Source organism: Rana temporaria, chromosome 12 (genome assembly GCF_905171775.1).
Source record: "Rana temporaria chromosome 12, aRanTem1.1, whole genome shotgun sequence".
NCBI classification, from domain to species: Eukaryota; Metazoa; Chordata; class Amphibia; order Anura; family Ranidae; genus Rana; species Rana temporaria.
Genome location: NC_053500.1, coordinates 33,405,239 through 33,422,422, shown reverse-complemented (window position 1 = coordinate 33,422,422; position 17,184 = coordinate 33,405,239). Strand labels below are relative to the sequence as shown.

At 46.8% G+C, this 17,184-nt stretch overlaps 1 protein-coding gene across 3 annotated transcripts in view; it reads left to right on the top strand.

The window, feature by feature from the left end:
- RUNDC3A (RUN domain containing 3A) overlaps positions 1 to 17,184 on the top strand; it is a 96,989-nt gene that overhangs the window by 43,261 nt on the left and 36,544 nt on the right. For all 3 annotated transcript variants that reach the window (XM_040330537.1, XM_040330538.1, XM_040330536.1), the window contains exon 2: positions 13,833 to 14,171. In XM_040330537.1, coding sequence (XP_040186471.1) covers positions 14,065 to 14,171 — 107 coding nt within the window. In that variant the 5' untranslated portion in view covers positions 13,833 to 14,064. The remainder of the gene's footprint in view (positions 1 to 13,832; positions 14,172 to 17,184) is intronic.

The following is a 17,184-nucleotide window of genomic DNA, read 5'->3' as shown; positions in this document are numbered from 1 at the left end:
TCTCTTGTCTTCCTGGACCATTCTCTTGACTTCCCCATGTTTGTAACCACACCAGTAAATGTCTAGAAGGAGCTGAGTATCACAGTCATTGTAAAGCTGCCTAATTGGTGCTTATTAGGCTTTATTGCTGCTCCCTGACATCCACAGGTGTTTTCAATACCTGATTGAAAACACTTCAATGAACCTCTGTTCTTCAGAGTGGTAGTCTTTAAGGGGTTGAATAATTGTGTAAATGAAGAATTCACAAAAGAAACATTGACTACTGTATTACAAAACCAATTGATGTCATTTTAGTTGCATATGGTTCTGTAAGAAGTCCTTGTAGGATTTCATTCTGAATACAATTACAAATGTACACTAAAATCCCTAAAACCCTTTACAGCATTTGGGGGTTGAATAATTTTGAACACAACTGTAGGTTAGTATAGTGATCAGGTAGGTCAGTGTAGGAATCAGGTTGGTCAGAGTACTACTGTACTAGTGGAAGTGACTGAGAGTGCTAAAAATCCGTGGGTTGGGGGGCGCAAATCTCTTGCCCTGCCCCGGGGGCTGACAACCCATGCTACGCCACTGGCTGCAAAGCATCTCCAAAGCCTCAATTGAAGTCTGACAAGAGAGGCTTATATTCATATTTTTTGGAGGTATTTTAGGGGTATTGCAGGCATGAGAGATCCCAGGATGCACTGGGGAACCAGACATCAGCAGTCCCTTCCAGTTCATGTGTATATATTCTGAGAGTGTGGTGCAGACGTCACTTCCGGTGTGCAGTGAGGAGCAGCAGGAAGGTAAGCAGGGTCCCGAACAGAGCTGAGCAACTAACAGACAGCTAGGAGCAGGAGAAATTGGCAATGTTGGACGTGGTGCGCAGCATGGGAGCAATATAGCGGGAGGTGAACAGGGACCAGAGATGCAGGAGGATCAGCAAACCAGAGGACCATCAGAGCTGGGGGTTACTGCTGAGCAGGGGATCAGCAAAGCTGGGGGTTTCTGTTAAACAAGGGTGCTAATGAGCCGTGGACCTTCTGAGTGGGGGTACTAACATGTTAAAAAAGCATGTTGAAGCAGTAGGCACTTTAATGTGTGTTAAAGTTAAAACAAGTGTAAATAAGACCAGATTGTACAATTTCTTTCATGCCAGCTTTATATTAGCCATAAACATTTATATTAAACTTAGACCAAAATTCGAAAGCTTACGAGCAGGCAGGCTATTTATCGCAGAAGAGACGTGGTAATGGATTACAACATTTGCCTGCTTGCAGTCTTTTGTGGCATGTACACTGAGCTGCGCATGCACAGTTGAGTTTACATCGCTAGCGCGACTCCTGTGTGCCGTGATGACTGACTTCTGTGCATACGCAAAAATTGCATCATCCTGCACCAAAACAGTGACTGCATCTGATTGCATACAGTCAATGTTTGCAAGAGAATTTTCCTTCTGACTTACATTTTCAGATCGAAGTCTGTCAAGCAGGGTGGTGCCAATAGGGCCACCCGAAACTCAAATTTCGCCCAATTTCCTGGCTAGTCAGCTGAAATTCAAGCCGTGCAGAATGTTTTTTAGAAGGGTGATAAATACCGCTGCAAGTGTGAAAAGAGCCTAAGGTGTCCATGGACTTTATCTTGAAAACATGATCTCGCCATGTCAACTTTCCTTAATGTGTATCTAGATCCTAGAATATAAATGTCATTTTTTTTCAGCGTTCTATTCCATACATATGGCTGCATTAGTTTTCCTTTTTAGTTTTGCCCGCTGATCCTCCCAGTAACACACTTCCTGTCCAAGGGTGACAATACTCATTCTGCTGTATCTATAGAGGAGCAGCATTGCCAGAACGACAAAATCATTCCTCTCTCATTTCCCTCCACAACATAGGAGCAAGGTGGTGTGTAGTACAAAGAGCTAGCACAGGACGTTCCCGGCTCATGCAGGAAGAAGAGCACAGGAAGTCATCGGCTGACAACATTTTTGGTTATCCTTGTCTATGTTCAATAAGGAAATCCAATAAAATGTTTTCAATAGTGTATAAAGAAAATACTATATAGAACACAACAAAAGTTCATTGTCAGGGTTACTTACACTTAAAGTGGTTGTAAAGGTTCGGTTTAAAAAACAAAAACAAAACAAACATGTCATACTTGCCTCAGCTGTGCAGTTGGTTTTGCACAGAGTGGCCCTGATCCTCCTCTTCTGGGGTCCCTCCACGGTAGGGTAACCACATTTCCAAACTACCATTCAGGGACACCCCCCTTCCCAAAAATCTGCTTGTGCTGTAACGAATCGCAGCACAGTAATCGGACACAAGAGGCGGGATTTATGATTTCTCCACTCGCAAGCAGGGGGTGGGATTGTGCTCCTCCAGGCATTCTTGACTAGGACAAGTACTGTCGGTGAGTAAAGCGGTGATGTGGCAGCCTTTTTTGGGGGCATCATCATTGGATTTGATTGACCGCCACGGGAGCCAATGGCTGCACTGCTATCAATCTGTCCAATCGGGACACAAGACACTGGTCGGGGCTGGTGTGCTTGTTCCCATCGTGGGAATTACGGGGGCTCGAGGGCGCTGCTGTAGCACAGCAAGGGTTTACAACCCCTTTAAATATATACACTTCATAGGCGTGCACACAGGGTGTGCCAGGTGGGCATGGGCACACCCTAATTTAGGATTAGTAATGAGACCTCAGGAACATGGATATTAGAGCGGATCCTCCCAGTGAACACAATTTGCCTGAATCCTCCTCAGGTAGACTTGATAGCTTGGGGTCACCGACTGACAGTTTGCAGCATACAACCTGTCAGTGTCCGGTCACCCAGATCCCCGATGGTTCGTCTAAGCCCTATTGGATCACCTGCCTCCGGGCTCACCTCAGACCGACTCCCCACCAAACAGCACAACTCGCTTGGGATCTTCTCAATAGGAGATGGGGGACCCAGTAAGTCACTGTGGCCCCTTGGCAGTATCAGTCACTCCGGGCCATGAGGGCCCAGACTCAGGAACTCCACGTGACACGTGCGCCCCGGCCTGGTAGGCCATCTCGCCGGGGCCTGTGATGTGCGCACACCCTAAAGGTGGGTGCCGCACCTGGAACCAGGAACGGGCGAAGAACCCCACACAATGGCGCCTTTCACAGAAATCATACCTCCCAACCCGCCCGGATTCTGCGGGAACTTCACGCACAGACTGCATCCTCCCGCAATCCCGCAAAGTGGTTAACTTTCCCGCACAGGAAGGAGAACAAAACATTCTGAGGGGAGACATGCGAGGAGAACTGACAGGTGGTGGTGAGTGGCAAGAACTTCACATCCATCCACGGCAACCCCCCCCGCTCACCCGCGATCGTCTCCCCCCCCCCCCCGCGCTCACCCGCGATCGTCGCCCCCCCCGCTATCGTACACCCCCCCCGCGATCGTCCACCCCCCCCGCTCAACAACTTTGATTGGCCGCCCCCCCCCTGGCTCTCAACAACTTTGATTGGCCGCCCTCCCCGCTCAACAAAAATGTCCCGCAGTGGATCTTTAAAATGTTGGGAGGTATGCAGAAATTCCCTCCCCCAGCATGCCCCGCGAGGGAAACACTCCTCTAATTGGCTCTGCTGGAGAAAAGCGCTCCGCCTGGACCCCTCTGGCGCCACCTGCTATCCAGAGATGGGAAGGTATCTTTGGAACATAGTCTGACACCACAGGACAGCCCAGGGCTGACAGAAACCCAATGTAATAGATCAACACGGATGAGAGCAAAGTAACTCTCTCATCCCCCCAACTAAATTTGACATAGCACCTGTACTGAAAAGTACACAGGCGCTACATACTCTTTAGGCACATGGCGAGGGAAGGACGGTTTAGATATGCTTTAGGCATATGGAGAGGGGACAACAGGCCCTGGCACTGACTTATCTTGGGGACAGCAGGGTAGTAGAGATTAGTTGTGTCATTCTCTGGTCGTATCGATCTTCCAGTTTTATCACAGGAAGGCGATCAATTGTGATCAATACGATAATGGCCTTGCTAATTGAATTTCTTCCTCGTTGTCCCTTGCATTGCACAGCACTATGCTGACTGTAGAGGCCGATGAAGAATCGCGGCCTCCTCCTCTCTATGTGACGCTATTTCAGCTGGCTGGGAGTGTCTGTCGGCTGCTGATATATTGGCAGCTGGGGATCCAGAGCTGTGAGAAGTGACTAAGCTCTTTCTGCCTCCTCAGTCTTGTGCGCCTCCTCACAGGTCTGTCATCAGCCGGCTAAAAGCTGAACAGACACTGTTAATGATTCTATCAAATGAGGGCTCTGGCCCAAAACAACCAATCAGAGATTATTTTACATGACTGCCAACTCTAACCTGCTTAAGCCGACTGCTTATTGGTTGCTATGGGCTACTGCACAGTGTCCTGTAGTAAACAATCCTCTGTTCAGGTCTCACTTTGTGGTAAAGTCATGTAGGCCGGGGCTAGTGATGTCCATTAAGTAAGGATGAGCTCCGGCGTGTTCGCAAACCCCACGTGCAGAGCCCGCCAGCAAGGCGCTGCGCTAATCACAGGCAGTGAGGCCAGGGCAGGACTTAGGGTGGGGGGGGCCCCTGGGCTTGAGTGTTGAAGGGGCCCCCTGGAGCCGAGAATTGGGGGGGATCGAAGTTGTTGAGCGGGGGGGGCGAATTGAAGTTGTTGAGCGGGGGGGAGCGCATTAAAGTTGTTGAGCGGGGGGGGAATTTGCAGTTGTTGAGGGGGGGAGTGCCTCTCACCTGTGCCAACAGCCGGGGCCACAGACTGTCATTAGCCCGGCTGTCGGCTTTCTTCCCTTCAGCAGCCACAGTCCTCCACACACCACTCCGGTTCCTCCTGCTTCCGTGCTGCCTCCTCTTGCAGTGCGGGAAAATTAACCCTTTTGCGGGACTGCGGGAAGAAGCTGTCTGTGCGGGAAAGTCCCACAGAATCCGTGCGTGTTGGGAGGTATGTGCAGGGCCGCCATCAGGAATTTTGGGGCCCCTTGCACAGCTTAAGGCATGGGCCCCCTGAAGCAGAGAACCTAGGGGGGTGGGGGTGCTGCCGCCTGAAATTGAGAAGCGTGGGGGCTGCCGCAAATTGAGAAGCGGGGGGGCCTTTACAAAAAATAGAAGAAATAAAGAAGAAAACAAATATATATAAATATATGTAGCCATCCGGGGCCCTGGGGACCTCTGGGCCTTTTAATAAAAATAAAAAATAAACCTCTGGGCCCTTTAATAATAATAAAAAAAAAACATTTATAAAAAATACATAAAAAAAGGGAGGTTGCCAAACCCGGGGGCCCTGGGGACCTCTGGGCCCCTGGGAACCTCTGGGCCTTTTAATAAAAAAATAAAAAAATAAACAAAAATAAAAAAATAAACATTTATAAAAAAAAAAAAAAAAGGGGGGGTTGCCACATGGGGCCCTGGGGACCTCTGAGCCCTTTAATAAAAAAAAATATATATATATATATATATATATATATATAAAAAAAAATGTAATTTTTTTTATAAAAAAATAAAAAAGGTGGGTTGCCATCCGGGGGCCCTGGAGACCCCTGGGCCCTATAATAATTATATATATATATATATATATATATATATAAAAAAAACATTTTTTTACAAAAAATAAATTAAAAAAAGGGGGGTTGCCGTCCGGGGCCTCCGGGCCCCTGGGGACCTCCGGACCCCTAAAAAAAAAAAAAAAAAAAAAAAAAAAATTTTTTTTTTTTTTTTTTTTAAAGGGGGCCCCCTATTGGGTGGGGCCCCTGGGCTTGAGCCCAGTCAAGGCCAATGGTAAGTCCGGCCCTGAGTGAGGCATTTCCCGATCCCTGCAGCCACGCATCGGGACAGTGTTTCACTGCCTGTGATTGGCGCAGCAATCAGCAAGCACGCCGGAGCTCATCCTTAATGTCCATTTTCACAGATCTACTGTTGTGTTTTTGGTTAATATTTTATCACTTTTATTTTTCTGGTGTACACATATGCCAATAAAAATGAGAATTTAGCTCCCAGCCCATCAGCTGCCTGTGTGCCAGTGATGCGGCCTAGCTTCTTCAGTGATTGATAAGCATTTTGAGGCCTCCCTCATACAAGCGTACTTGAGCGTACACCCATGTGTAGCAATGTCTCTAACCTTTTTTGTGTGTGGGGGGGGGGGCCATACACACAGGCAGTGGTACTGGCAGTGGCGGCCCGTCCATTAAGGGTGCACTGGCACTGCTCCCTCTATCACGCCACCCCCTATATGAGTAATGGCTAGATTCCGGCATAGCATGAATCTATCCATGACCACCACAGCCAACCCCTATTCATGTGTCCGGCCCCTTTCAGGATGTCGTGAATTACAGTGGTGGGTGTGGTTTTTTGAAGCACCTGATTAGAGCCAGAGGCTCTAATAGGCTTCAAAATAAGGTGGGCTCAGAGCGCAGAGCATTGGTTAACTCTGACCAGTTTGATTTGTTCAAATTTGGGTCTCTGTCTCAGCTTTGGCTGTGCTGTGGGTCCATTCTGTTGTTTCTGGGGCGCCGATCTCACCACAGGTCGGCAGGTGACAGCAGTGGAGTCAAGGATTGGGTGCTCTTGCCCAGCAGCCTATCAGGAGGGTTTGGCCTCGCTGTGCATGCTGGTGTGAGAGTTTTTATAAAGGAGACGCCATTTTTCTGGGTTCTTTTCCTCGTGTGGCGCCCACCTTTAGGGTAGCCACTTCCTGCTGCCCCGGCAAATGGCCTTCCGAGCCAGGGTTGCGCGCGCAACGCAAAGATCCTGCCTTCGGGACCACGTTGGCCTGGAGCAATTGATCTGCCGTTTGGGGACTCGGTAATCGACTGGGTCCCACCTAAGAAGGTCCTGGGCCGTCCGTCCAGTTGGAGGAGGCTGTACGGGGGGGGAGTCTGCCTGAGGAGTACCAAGAGAGGCTGGTGCTCCGATAGGGGTCTGACCATCTATCGGGGACCAGGGGAACTGGACACTGAGAGGCTGAATGTTGGCCGCCTGTCAGTCCGTACCCTAAGTCAAAACTACCTGAAGGAGCTCCAGGTGCCAAGTCTGCCAAGAAGGATTATCTCCGCTGTTCAATTATCAGGAGGGTCTGTGGCAGAGGCTTTTTCCTGAGGTTCGAGTGACATTCTGGCTGCCAGGCTAGTGAGAGAGGCCTGTCCAGGTGCGATATACCCACTCAGACTGGAGTGGTGAAAGAGACATTACACGTGTGTAGCGCTACCCCTGAAGGAGCCGCTGGTTAGATTTGGGATCTACTCTCAGTATCTGTTTAACCCCTCTTTAACTAGCTTGAGCCCTCCCTTGGCACACCGAATGAATATAAACGTATTGTGACCCCTACTTGGTTGAGGCCGCAATAGCGTACACATACATAAAACATGTAAAAAGCAATGCAATGATGTTATTACCTTTTCCTGCAGGCGATTTCCCAGAGTAAATACACGTCACACATTTATTATATTAAAACCAAAGAATAACTTTACTGTGCATATGGTAAAGCGAATGAAAAGGGTCTGAATAACATGCTAATCATACACAGGTATTATCACACAATAACTCTGCAAGGGCCCTTGCATGAGTCGGCAAGCAAATAAAGGGAATCTAATACTAAAGGAAAAAAACAAGGGTAATGCTGTAGGCTTGTGCTACTTAGGCAGTCTGTGCTCGCAAGCTCCCCTAGTGGGTAGTTCTGCAAAACAGCTAATGTAAAGAACCTCTGGCCAGGCCTGGATCTAACGGTTCCTGGATGTCTTCTTAGGACAAATTTACATTGCGGCCGTTGGTGCACTTTTAAACTGTAATCCAAAAGGGTGAAGAAAGAACAATCTCAGTCAAACGGGGTATAACAAACACCCAATGTTGATGGACTGATCGCTCGTCAGCGTCAGTCAGGTCTGTAGTCGTAACTCTGAACTTAGTAGGCCTCTATGATATAGTCAAAGATCAAATACGTGACTCCAGTTATTGGATGATACTAAGTTATCAGCCGAAATGGGGTTTGAAAGTTAGGCAAGTGCCCGCTCACCCGAACAGGCCCGATCCGCCTGAATCCTTCACAAAGGGGCACCCCGGTCAGTCACTGCTCCGTAGCACGCAGCCTCTGGTGTCCGGCTCTTTGCTGCTCTTCAGTAGTCAGCTGACAAACTTCTCCGGTCTCCTGGGACACAGGCTGGACGCCCCTGGTCTTTCCTCCCTCCAGATGGTTGGTCCTCTGGTGAATTCAGGCCCAGGCCTCAGGCCTATCAGTTTGGCTGTGGATCTCCACACAGCTCCGCAGAGGAGAAGAGGCAGGACCCGAGAGAGCGCAATCAACCCCTCCCCGTCCTTAAGTAACCTCCCCCATAAGTCTGTGCGGAGGTGTCACATGTTCCAATAAGGCAGGGCATTGTGGGAAGTGTAGTCTGTTTCTACTAAGTGTCAATGGAGTCCATATCTCCCGGTACTTCTGGTCCCACAATGCACAACTCTAAAACATCTTAACGCATATACAGGTGTAGCTCAACTCCGGTAGAGATTCAGACCTATCAATAGTCTCTGATAGGGTGACCCCGCTACACGTGGGAGCAGGACTGTTTCCCTATTACTGACATCTGGATCTGCTATCTTCATTTCTACTAAACCTCTACTCTTCACCAAGTTTTATTGTTTTTACCCGGCTGGGTAATAAAGATCACAGAAAGACATTCCGTTACTACAATTTTCACCAAACACCCCTAGACACCGCAGAAACACGAGGTAACATGCCGCCCAAAACAAACCAGCAGCTCCTTCGGGGGTAGTGCTACACATTTCTAACACTGACCGCCTCTCCGCCAATCAGGAAGCACAAGCCTGATACCCGTCATTTGATGGGCACAGTGGCTGCATTTGATGTTTTTTAATTTTTTTTTAGTGTGTTTGCGAGAGCGTGCTCCCAGCTGTCAGACAGCTTCTGGGAGTTGGCGGGACCGGCTCCCGATCATGCGATCACTGTGACAGTCAATCGGTGGTCACATGATTGGGTAGTCCTTCCTGACCCTAGCCTAGAGTATAAAAACCTAGTTAAAGAACATCAGGGTTGGGCGGGAAGGGGTTAAAGTACATGCTCAGCCAAAACTTTTTTTTTTTCTTTTCATTTTAGATGGAGCGAGTAAGAATTAGAACCTCTGCTTGCTTTTTACAGCCATTTGGGGCTTTTTTACAAAGCTTTTGCATCACTTTTGGTGATGACTGTTTTACTAGAAATTAAGCAAGGGAAATTTTACAACAATGACCCTGGCAACAATAAGAGGTTCTAACCTTTCTCTACTGGAACGAAAAAATAAAATACATTTTTTTTTACTTTGCGCTGCTGTTAGAGATTTACAATCACTTCCTGCAGGGGTGGGCTGGGCCAGGGGGCAGGGTGGCAATTGCCTCCCAGGCCGCTCTAACTTATGTTCATAATGGTCGGCAGCCTCTGCCCTTTACCATCTTTCTTTATTCTGCACTAGGAAGTTGGGCCGGGGGCATGGCCACAGTGGCTCGCCATTAGCTGTTGCATTCTGGGAGTTGTAGTCCACGCTTAAGCTCCCGTTGGGTAGAAAACAGAGCAGCGCAGAGGAAACTACAACTCCCTGGGACCGGATGTTGAGATCATTCGACCGTTCAATGGGCCACTTGACTGGACTTTCCCCCCCCCCAGGCCTAAGGCTGCCAGCCCTCCCCTGACTTCCTGTCTGGTGAAACTGTTGTCACTGGGACAGGAAGTGATAGGAAATCTCTCTACGGAGTCTCGGACAGCAGAAAACCTGCCAGGGGCTCTAATCCCTCTACTACTCTGTCCAAAAAAAATGGCCGTGGGGTTGGCACTCCTAGCAAAACTATCAGAGGTGTAATGCAATGTGTTCCCAAACTGACACCAGCTATAGCAGAAATGGAGAATATCATACACTCTGCTATACAGATCTTTCTATTTCTTTATCGTTTACCCAGATATACCATGTGACTGACAAATTTGAATCCCCTACAGAAATTCTGATTGGATGCTGGAAACGTTGTGCCTCTGATATTATCAGTGTAAAACAGCTTGTTCATGCTGGGTGTTCCCTCTCTGAATTCTTCACTGCAGACATATTATCAGAAGAAATTGGGCTTCTTGACTTTTTTGGTTGGGTGTCTTGTACTTGTACGTTTTAATGTATTGCAAACAAATTTTAAACAAAAAAAAATTGCCAATCAGAAATAACCTCTGAGTACGCAAAAGCTCAGTTGGTTGGCATGGATGATATTGTATTTGGATAGGCTATAGAGTAAGAAGAACCCCCTTAGTTTTGGATTGTATTTGTAGTTGCCCTATTTATCCTGCATATCTATCCTTTATCCATAGATACGCAGCGTAATTGCTTAGTTGCGCCGGCGTATCGACTTTTCTGTATTCAGAAAGCTCGATACGCCGACTGTAGCCTAAGATATGACTGGCATAAGGCTCTTATGCCGTCGTATCGTAGGCTGCATTCTTACGCTGGCCGCTAGGTGGCGTTCCCGTAGTGGTCAGCGTAGAGTATGCAAATTGCATACTCCCGCCGATTCACAACCGTACGCGTGCCCGGCGTTCGCATTTTACGTCGTTTGCGTTCGTCGGTTTCTGCGTAAGGCTGCTCCTGCTATTAGCAGGAGCAGCCAATGCTAAGTATACCCGTCGTTCCCGCGTCGCGATTTTTGAAAATTACGTCGTTTGCGTAAGTGAATCGTGAATGGCACTGGACGCCATTTCCGTTCACGTTGAAGCAAATGACGTCCTTGCGACGTTATTTAACGCAATGTACGTCGGGAAAGTTTCCCGACGGAGCATGCGCACTACGTTCGGCGCGGGAACGCGCCTAATTTAAATGATCCACGCCCCCTACGGGATCATTTAAATTACGCGCGCTTACGCCGGCCAGTTTTACGGAGCGCCCGCGCAGATTACGGAGCTACTGCTTCGTGAATGAAGCGTATCGCAAGTAAGTTACGGAGGCGTAGCGTTAAAACGGTACGCTGCGCCTCCGTAAGAGTGCGCAGCCCTACCTGAATCTACCCCAGTGAATCCAAAAATATCACATTATGACTATTGATGATCAAAGAAAATGGCTCCACCTAGTGGCCATAATGCTGTATTTTCCTGATCCATTCTATTCTTATCAGTGCGTAACACCCGACCAGGAAAAAAAAAATTGCCTAGTAACATTTAATTCTGCCAGCGTTTGCACAGAACAAATGTACTTGTGCAGTTTTGCAGGACTAAAACAACCCCTTTAAAGTGAATGTACACCCAAACTGAATAACCTATAGTTTTCTGAAGCATGGCTCCATCTGTAGTTTTCATTACAAGCCTGCGTGACCGGGTGACCATGCAGGAGCACAGTAGGGACATTGTGTTCTTACCCTGTAATAGGAAATGTCTGCACAAGGACGATTGGGGCAGAATCATCCAGTATTATTTTGCTAAAAGCTGCAGATTTAAAAGTAGTGAAAATAATTTTTTCAGGGCAGTGCATTATTTGAATGGAAAGTCACCCATAGTGGTCCACAGTGCCCCTGGCCCCTAAGGGCCATCAGCCTCCGCAATTTTCCACAGTGACATCCAGCTTCCAACCCCCCTGTAGTACCCTCAACGGTGTACCGTGGTGCCTCCCAGCCCCTGCAGTGCCCTCTATTCTCACAATGCACCTGCAAAACCCCATCCCCCCTACAGTTGCTCCCTCCAGGGACCTCAACTCCTACAGGGCCACCAAGTCTGCTGAGTCCCCTAACCCTCTCCAAAACCCTCCATACCCCAATAGTGACACCCATGCCCATCCAGAGCCTTACAGAATTTTGATGCATATTTATATTATTATAATAATAGTACAATTATACATAATAGTAATAATACTAATAAATATATATCATTTTAGTAGTATTATATATTCTTTTTCATAACTGTTGGGGCATGGAAGGTTTTGGTATTTACCGGGTCTTAATATGGAGAACCACTGCTTTTAACTACATGATGCTTAACCACTTCCCGCCTGGCCTATAGCAAAATGACGGCTGGGCGGTGGTTGCGTTATCCTGACTGGACGTCATATGACGTCCAGCAGGATAACAGCCGCTGCGCGCCTGTGGGGGCGAGCATCGCGGCAAACGGTTGTGCGGTGTGCCAGTCTGACACACACCGCTACACGGATCTCGGTAAAGAGCCTCCGGCGGAGGCTCTTTACCAAATGATCAGCCGTGTTTTAATCACAGCTGATCACGATGTAAACAGGAAGAGCCGTTGATCGCTTTTTCCTCACTTGTGTCTGACAGATGCGAGTAGAGCCGATCGGCGGTTCTCCTGACAGGGGGGTCTGTGCTGATTGTTTATCAGCGCTGCCCCCTTTTGAATTCCCACACTGGACCACCAGGGATGCAGGGCTGTCTTAATGAGAGGGCACGCCTGGGCACTGCCCAGGGGCCCTAGCTGCATGGGGGGCCCCTGCACTTTCCCCAAAGCAGCTGGTCCTTGAGCCCACGCTGCCTCGTAATTGGGGGGCCCCATGATGGCACTAAGATACACAGGGGAGGCAGTCTGCCCCCTACCTACTTGATGTCTGTTTACCTGCACTGTCATCATTGTAGGGGCCCAAGAGCATTACTTTGCCCAGGGGCCCATGATGCTATTAAGATGGCCCTGCAGGGAAGCCGCCAGGACCACCAGGGTAGCCCCTAACATGTGGATGGCCAGGCAAGTCCCCCATGGCCATCCACATCCACGTGCAAATTAATGCCCAACATATGCCAATCAGTGCCCACAAATGGGCACAGACTGGCACCATTATGGCAAAAAAAAGGAGTGATGCCCAGCAATGCCACCCATAAGTGTTATCAGTGCCCACCTATGAGTGACCATCAGTGCCCATCCGCGCCACCCATCAGTGCCGCCTATGAGTGCCCATCAGTGCCACCTATCGGTGCCCAATATTCAGTGCCACCTCATCGGTGCCTGTTAGTGCAGCCATATCAATGCCCTTCATTGAAGAATAAAACTTACTTATTTACAAAAAAAAATACAGAAACAAAAAACCTTTATTTTTTCCAAATTTGGGGTCTTTTTTTTTTTTTTTGCGCAAAAAATAAAAATCGCTGGGATGATCAAATACCACCAAAAGAAAGCTCTGCGTGTGGGATCAAAATGATAAAAAAAAATGTTTGGGTACAGTGTAAAATGACCGCGCAATTGTCATTCAAATTGCGACAGCGATGAAAGCTGAAAATTGGCTTGGGCAGGTAGGAGTATAAGTGCCTGGTATTGAAGTGGTTAATAAGGCAATACAAAGTAAAATGATGACATGCAAAGTGCCAAACCCCATCTAACCAAAGTGCAATAACACCCGGCAACCAACCAAAGACCAATTGTGTGTGTATTCTTGGCCAATAAAGCTGATTCTTATTTGAATTCCCTGCAGTAATAGTGAATTCTGATTTCCTATGACTCACTGTATTTAGCTTATTGCCTTATTAAACCGTTTTTAAATATTATGCAATTTTTAATTGTGAGAAATCCTATGATCAAAAGCTGGTTGTTTCCAAGAAACAAAACGCATCTGTATAAATAATTCAACATTTATAAATTGGAAGTGTCCAGGAGAATGAGTCAATAAAATATGAGTCAATGAAGTGTATGCAGGGATTCCATGTTGTGCTTTGTTGCAGTCTAGATATAATTCGTATTCCCTGTAGCATCCCTTTGATTGTTGTGCCCATTGTAAGGTTTTTGTTTGTTCTGTCACATGACTCCATCACTAACCTGAGCTGTCCCCCCCCCCCCCTCCCTTCCTCCATCCTTTCCTCCCTCCTCCTCCTCTCTATTCCCTTCCATGCTCGTTCACAGGCTTGGTGACGTCACTTGGCCGTGTCTCAGCTTCAGCACCAGGGAGAGCGTCAGCTTCTCCCATCTCATCCTTCCATCCATCCATCCATCCAACCATCCTAATAGCCCATAGGAGGACACTCGGAGCCACAGGCCTGCAGGAGGAGGTGGGGAGGGGTCCTGGCTGCTGGAGAGGAGCCTGCAGGCCTGCTGGTGGAGGTGGGCAATCCTTTGTGGGATTTGAGCAATTTTTATGGAACCAAGCTTCATCCAGTCGGCCATGGCTTTAGGCTTGCCATCCAAGAAGGCTTCTTCAAGGAACATTGCTGTGGAGAGGAAAAATTTGCTCACTATCTGCAGGTGAGAGATGAGGAGGGTTCTATGTCTTTGTGCGGAAGGATGGCTTGGAAAGGTTTGACACGGATGGACAGTAAGGTTTCCAATACGAAAAAGGTCTCCTCTGTTCAAGGGAAGCATGTAATGGCCTTTCGAATAAATGGTCGAGGATGGTTGTGTAATGCTTACTTGTAATGGGGTAATACATAACTGGAATTGGGTACCGGTAAAACTTATTCAGTGGTCAACCAGGTTTTCTATGGGAAAGTGGTCTCCTGTGTTATAGAAGAACATACATTGGTCTATAGAATAAATGTACAGAATAGTTGTCAATGGGTTAATACATACTTGTAATTGGGTACAGGTGGTAGATTGTTAATGGGTAATGCATAACTATAACTAGGTACCGGTAAAACTCGTAGCCTTATTCAGTGGGGAAACGGTAAATAAGGTTTTCTATGGGAAAGAGGTCTCCTGTGTTTTCAGAAGAACCTACAATGGCCTATATAATGTAGAAGATGATTGTCAATTGGGTAATTTACAACTGTAATTGGGTACCGGTGGTGGATTGTCAATGGGGGAATACATAACTGTGATTGGGTACCGATTTAAAACTTCTAGCCTTATTCAATGGGGTAAAAAGGCAATTTACTGCAAAGAATACTCTCATGTTTGAGAAGAACCTACAATGGCCTATATAATAAATGTAGAAGATTGTCAATTGGGTAATATATAACTCTAATTGGCTACCTGTGGTAGATTATTAATGGGGGAATACATAACTGTGGTTGGGTAACGAATAAAACTTCTAGCCTTATTCAATGGGGTAAAAAGGCAATTTACGGGAAAGAATTCTCTCATGTTTGAGAAGAACCTACAATGGCCTATATAATAAATGTAGAAGATTGTCAATTGGGTAATTTACAACTGTAATTGGGTACCTGTGGTAGATTATTAATGGGGGAATACATAACTGTGGTTGGGTACCGATTAAAACTTCTAGCCTTATTCAATGGGGTAAAAAGGCAATTTACGGGAAAGAATTCTCTCATGTTTGAGAAGAACCTACAATGGCCTATATAATAAATGTAGAAGATTGTCAATTGGGTAATATATAACTCTAATTGGGTACCTGTGGTAGATTATCAATGGGGGAATACATAACTGTGATTGGGTACCGATTAAAACTTCTAGCCTTATTCAATGGGGTAAAAAGGCAATTTACGGCAAAGAATTCTATCATGTTTGAGAAGAATCTATAATGGCCTTTGGAATAAATGTGTTGGTAGATTGTCGATGGGGTAAGACCTAACTGTAACTGTGTACCAGTAAAACTTGTAGCCTTATTCAATAAAGGAAAGGGCAACCTAAACTGATTTTTTTTTTTTTTTTAGGGGGCCGACCCAGGATTAGGTTGTTATGGGTTCCTGTACTGGTTAGAGCAGTGGTTCTCAACCTCAGTCCTCAAGTACCCCCAACAGGCCATGTTTGCAGATTTTCCTTTTATCTTGCACGGATGCTTTTAAATCCGAGTCAATGGCTTGGTTTTTTGGACAGCTATTTTATCTAAGAGAAATTCCCAAAACATGGCCTGTTGGGGGTGCTTGAGGACTGAGGTTGAGAACCACTGGTGTAGAATACCAGTCTTTGTACTTCTTACTAACTAGGACAGAAGGGGTGATAGCAGGGGCAGACAAGGGGAAAGCTGACACCAAGGCTTTTATTAATTTGTAATTTTGAAGACCTAAAAGACCCTGAGGAACATGGGTAAAGGAGCTTAATCGTATGGAATGATATAGATGGACCAATCGGGTAGCTTTGATAGGGGTGGAGGAGACCTAGCAGACACTCGGGCACATGGGTAGAAGAGATTAACAGTATGTAGTGATATGCAAAGACCAACCAGATAGCCTTAGTAGGGGTGGAGGAGACGTAGCAGACACTGAGGATCGTGGGTAGAAGAGGTTAATGGTATGGAATGATATGGATGGACCAACCAGGGTAGCTTTGAGAGGAGTGTAGGAGACACTGAGGATCGTTGGTAGAAGAGGTTAATGATATGGATGGACCAACCAGGGGTAGCCTTGATAGTGGTGAAGGAGACCTAGCAAACACCAAGGAACATGGGCAGAACAGATTATAACAGTATGCAATGATATGTAGGGACCAAGCAGGTAGCCGTGATAGGGGTGGAGTAGACCTGGCAGACTCTGAGGAACATGGGTAGAAGAGGTTAATGGTATGAAATGACACGGAGGTCCTTAATTTTGGTGAAGGAGACCTAACAAATGTCAATAAAAATGAGTAGAAGAGGTTAATGTGATGATATGCAAAGACCAAGTATGTAGCTTTAAAAGGGGTGGAGGATTCCGCTCTAGAGGAATGCCGGTGGTGATGGAAAAGGAAATGACATCACAGCCATAAAATCATAGGCTGAGTAAGAATAGATGTGTAATATACATCAATGTGGAAAATGATCAAGGGTATTAAAGGACATGGCAGAGTGTATAGATCCGTCTAAAGCTTTTATACCGCTACTGGTGGATCTGAATATTCTGAATATACGTTTTTCATTTTTGGTAGTAGTTGGCTTCAGTTTAAACCAAACGGCCTTAAATTTTACATATGTATTATAGACTCTTCTATATTCTATTCTAAAAAAACATTAAATGTCACACCATAGAATTGGTCTTATTGTTCTCAAATCGCAACTGCTTCTTTGTCCTGTTGAAAACGCCTACACAAATTAACAATTCAATTTAAACCCCATGCTCCCTTCAGTGTTGTACAACCTTCTCTCCTGCACTGAAGTTGCTTACTCTGATTTCACTCTGATTAGAAGCTGCAGCAAATTAGGACCCACCATGTTTCCTGGCTGGAGGATGTCCAACATCCTCTAGCCCTCTTCTCTCCTGCCCTACTGGACCACCACTTCTCTGCCTTTTGGCTAAGTGGCAGTGGTGGTGGCACTGTGCTCCCGTCCTTGTTCCACGGTGGTAGGTTAGTGGTGGTGGTGGCTATGCAAATCCACGTGTAA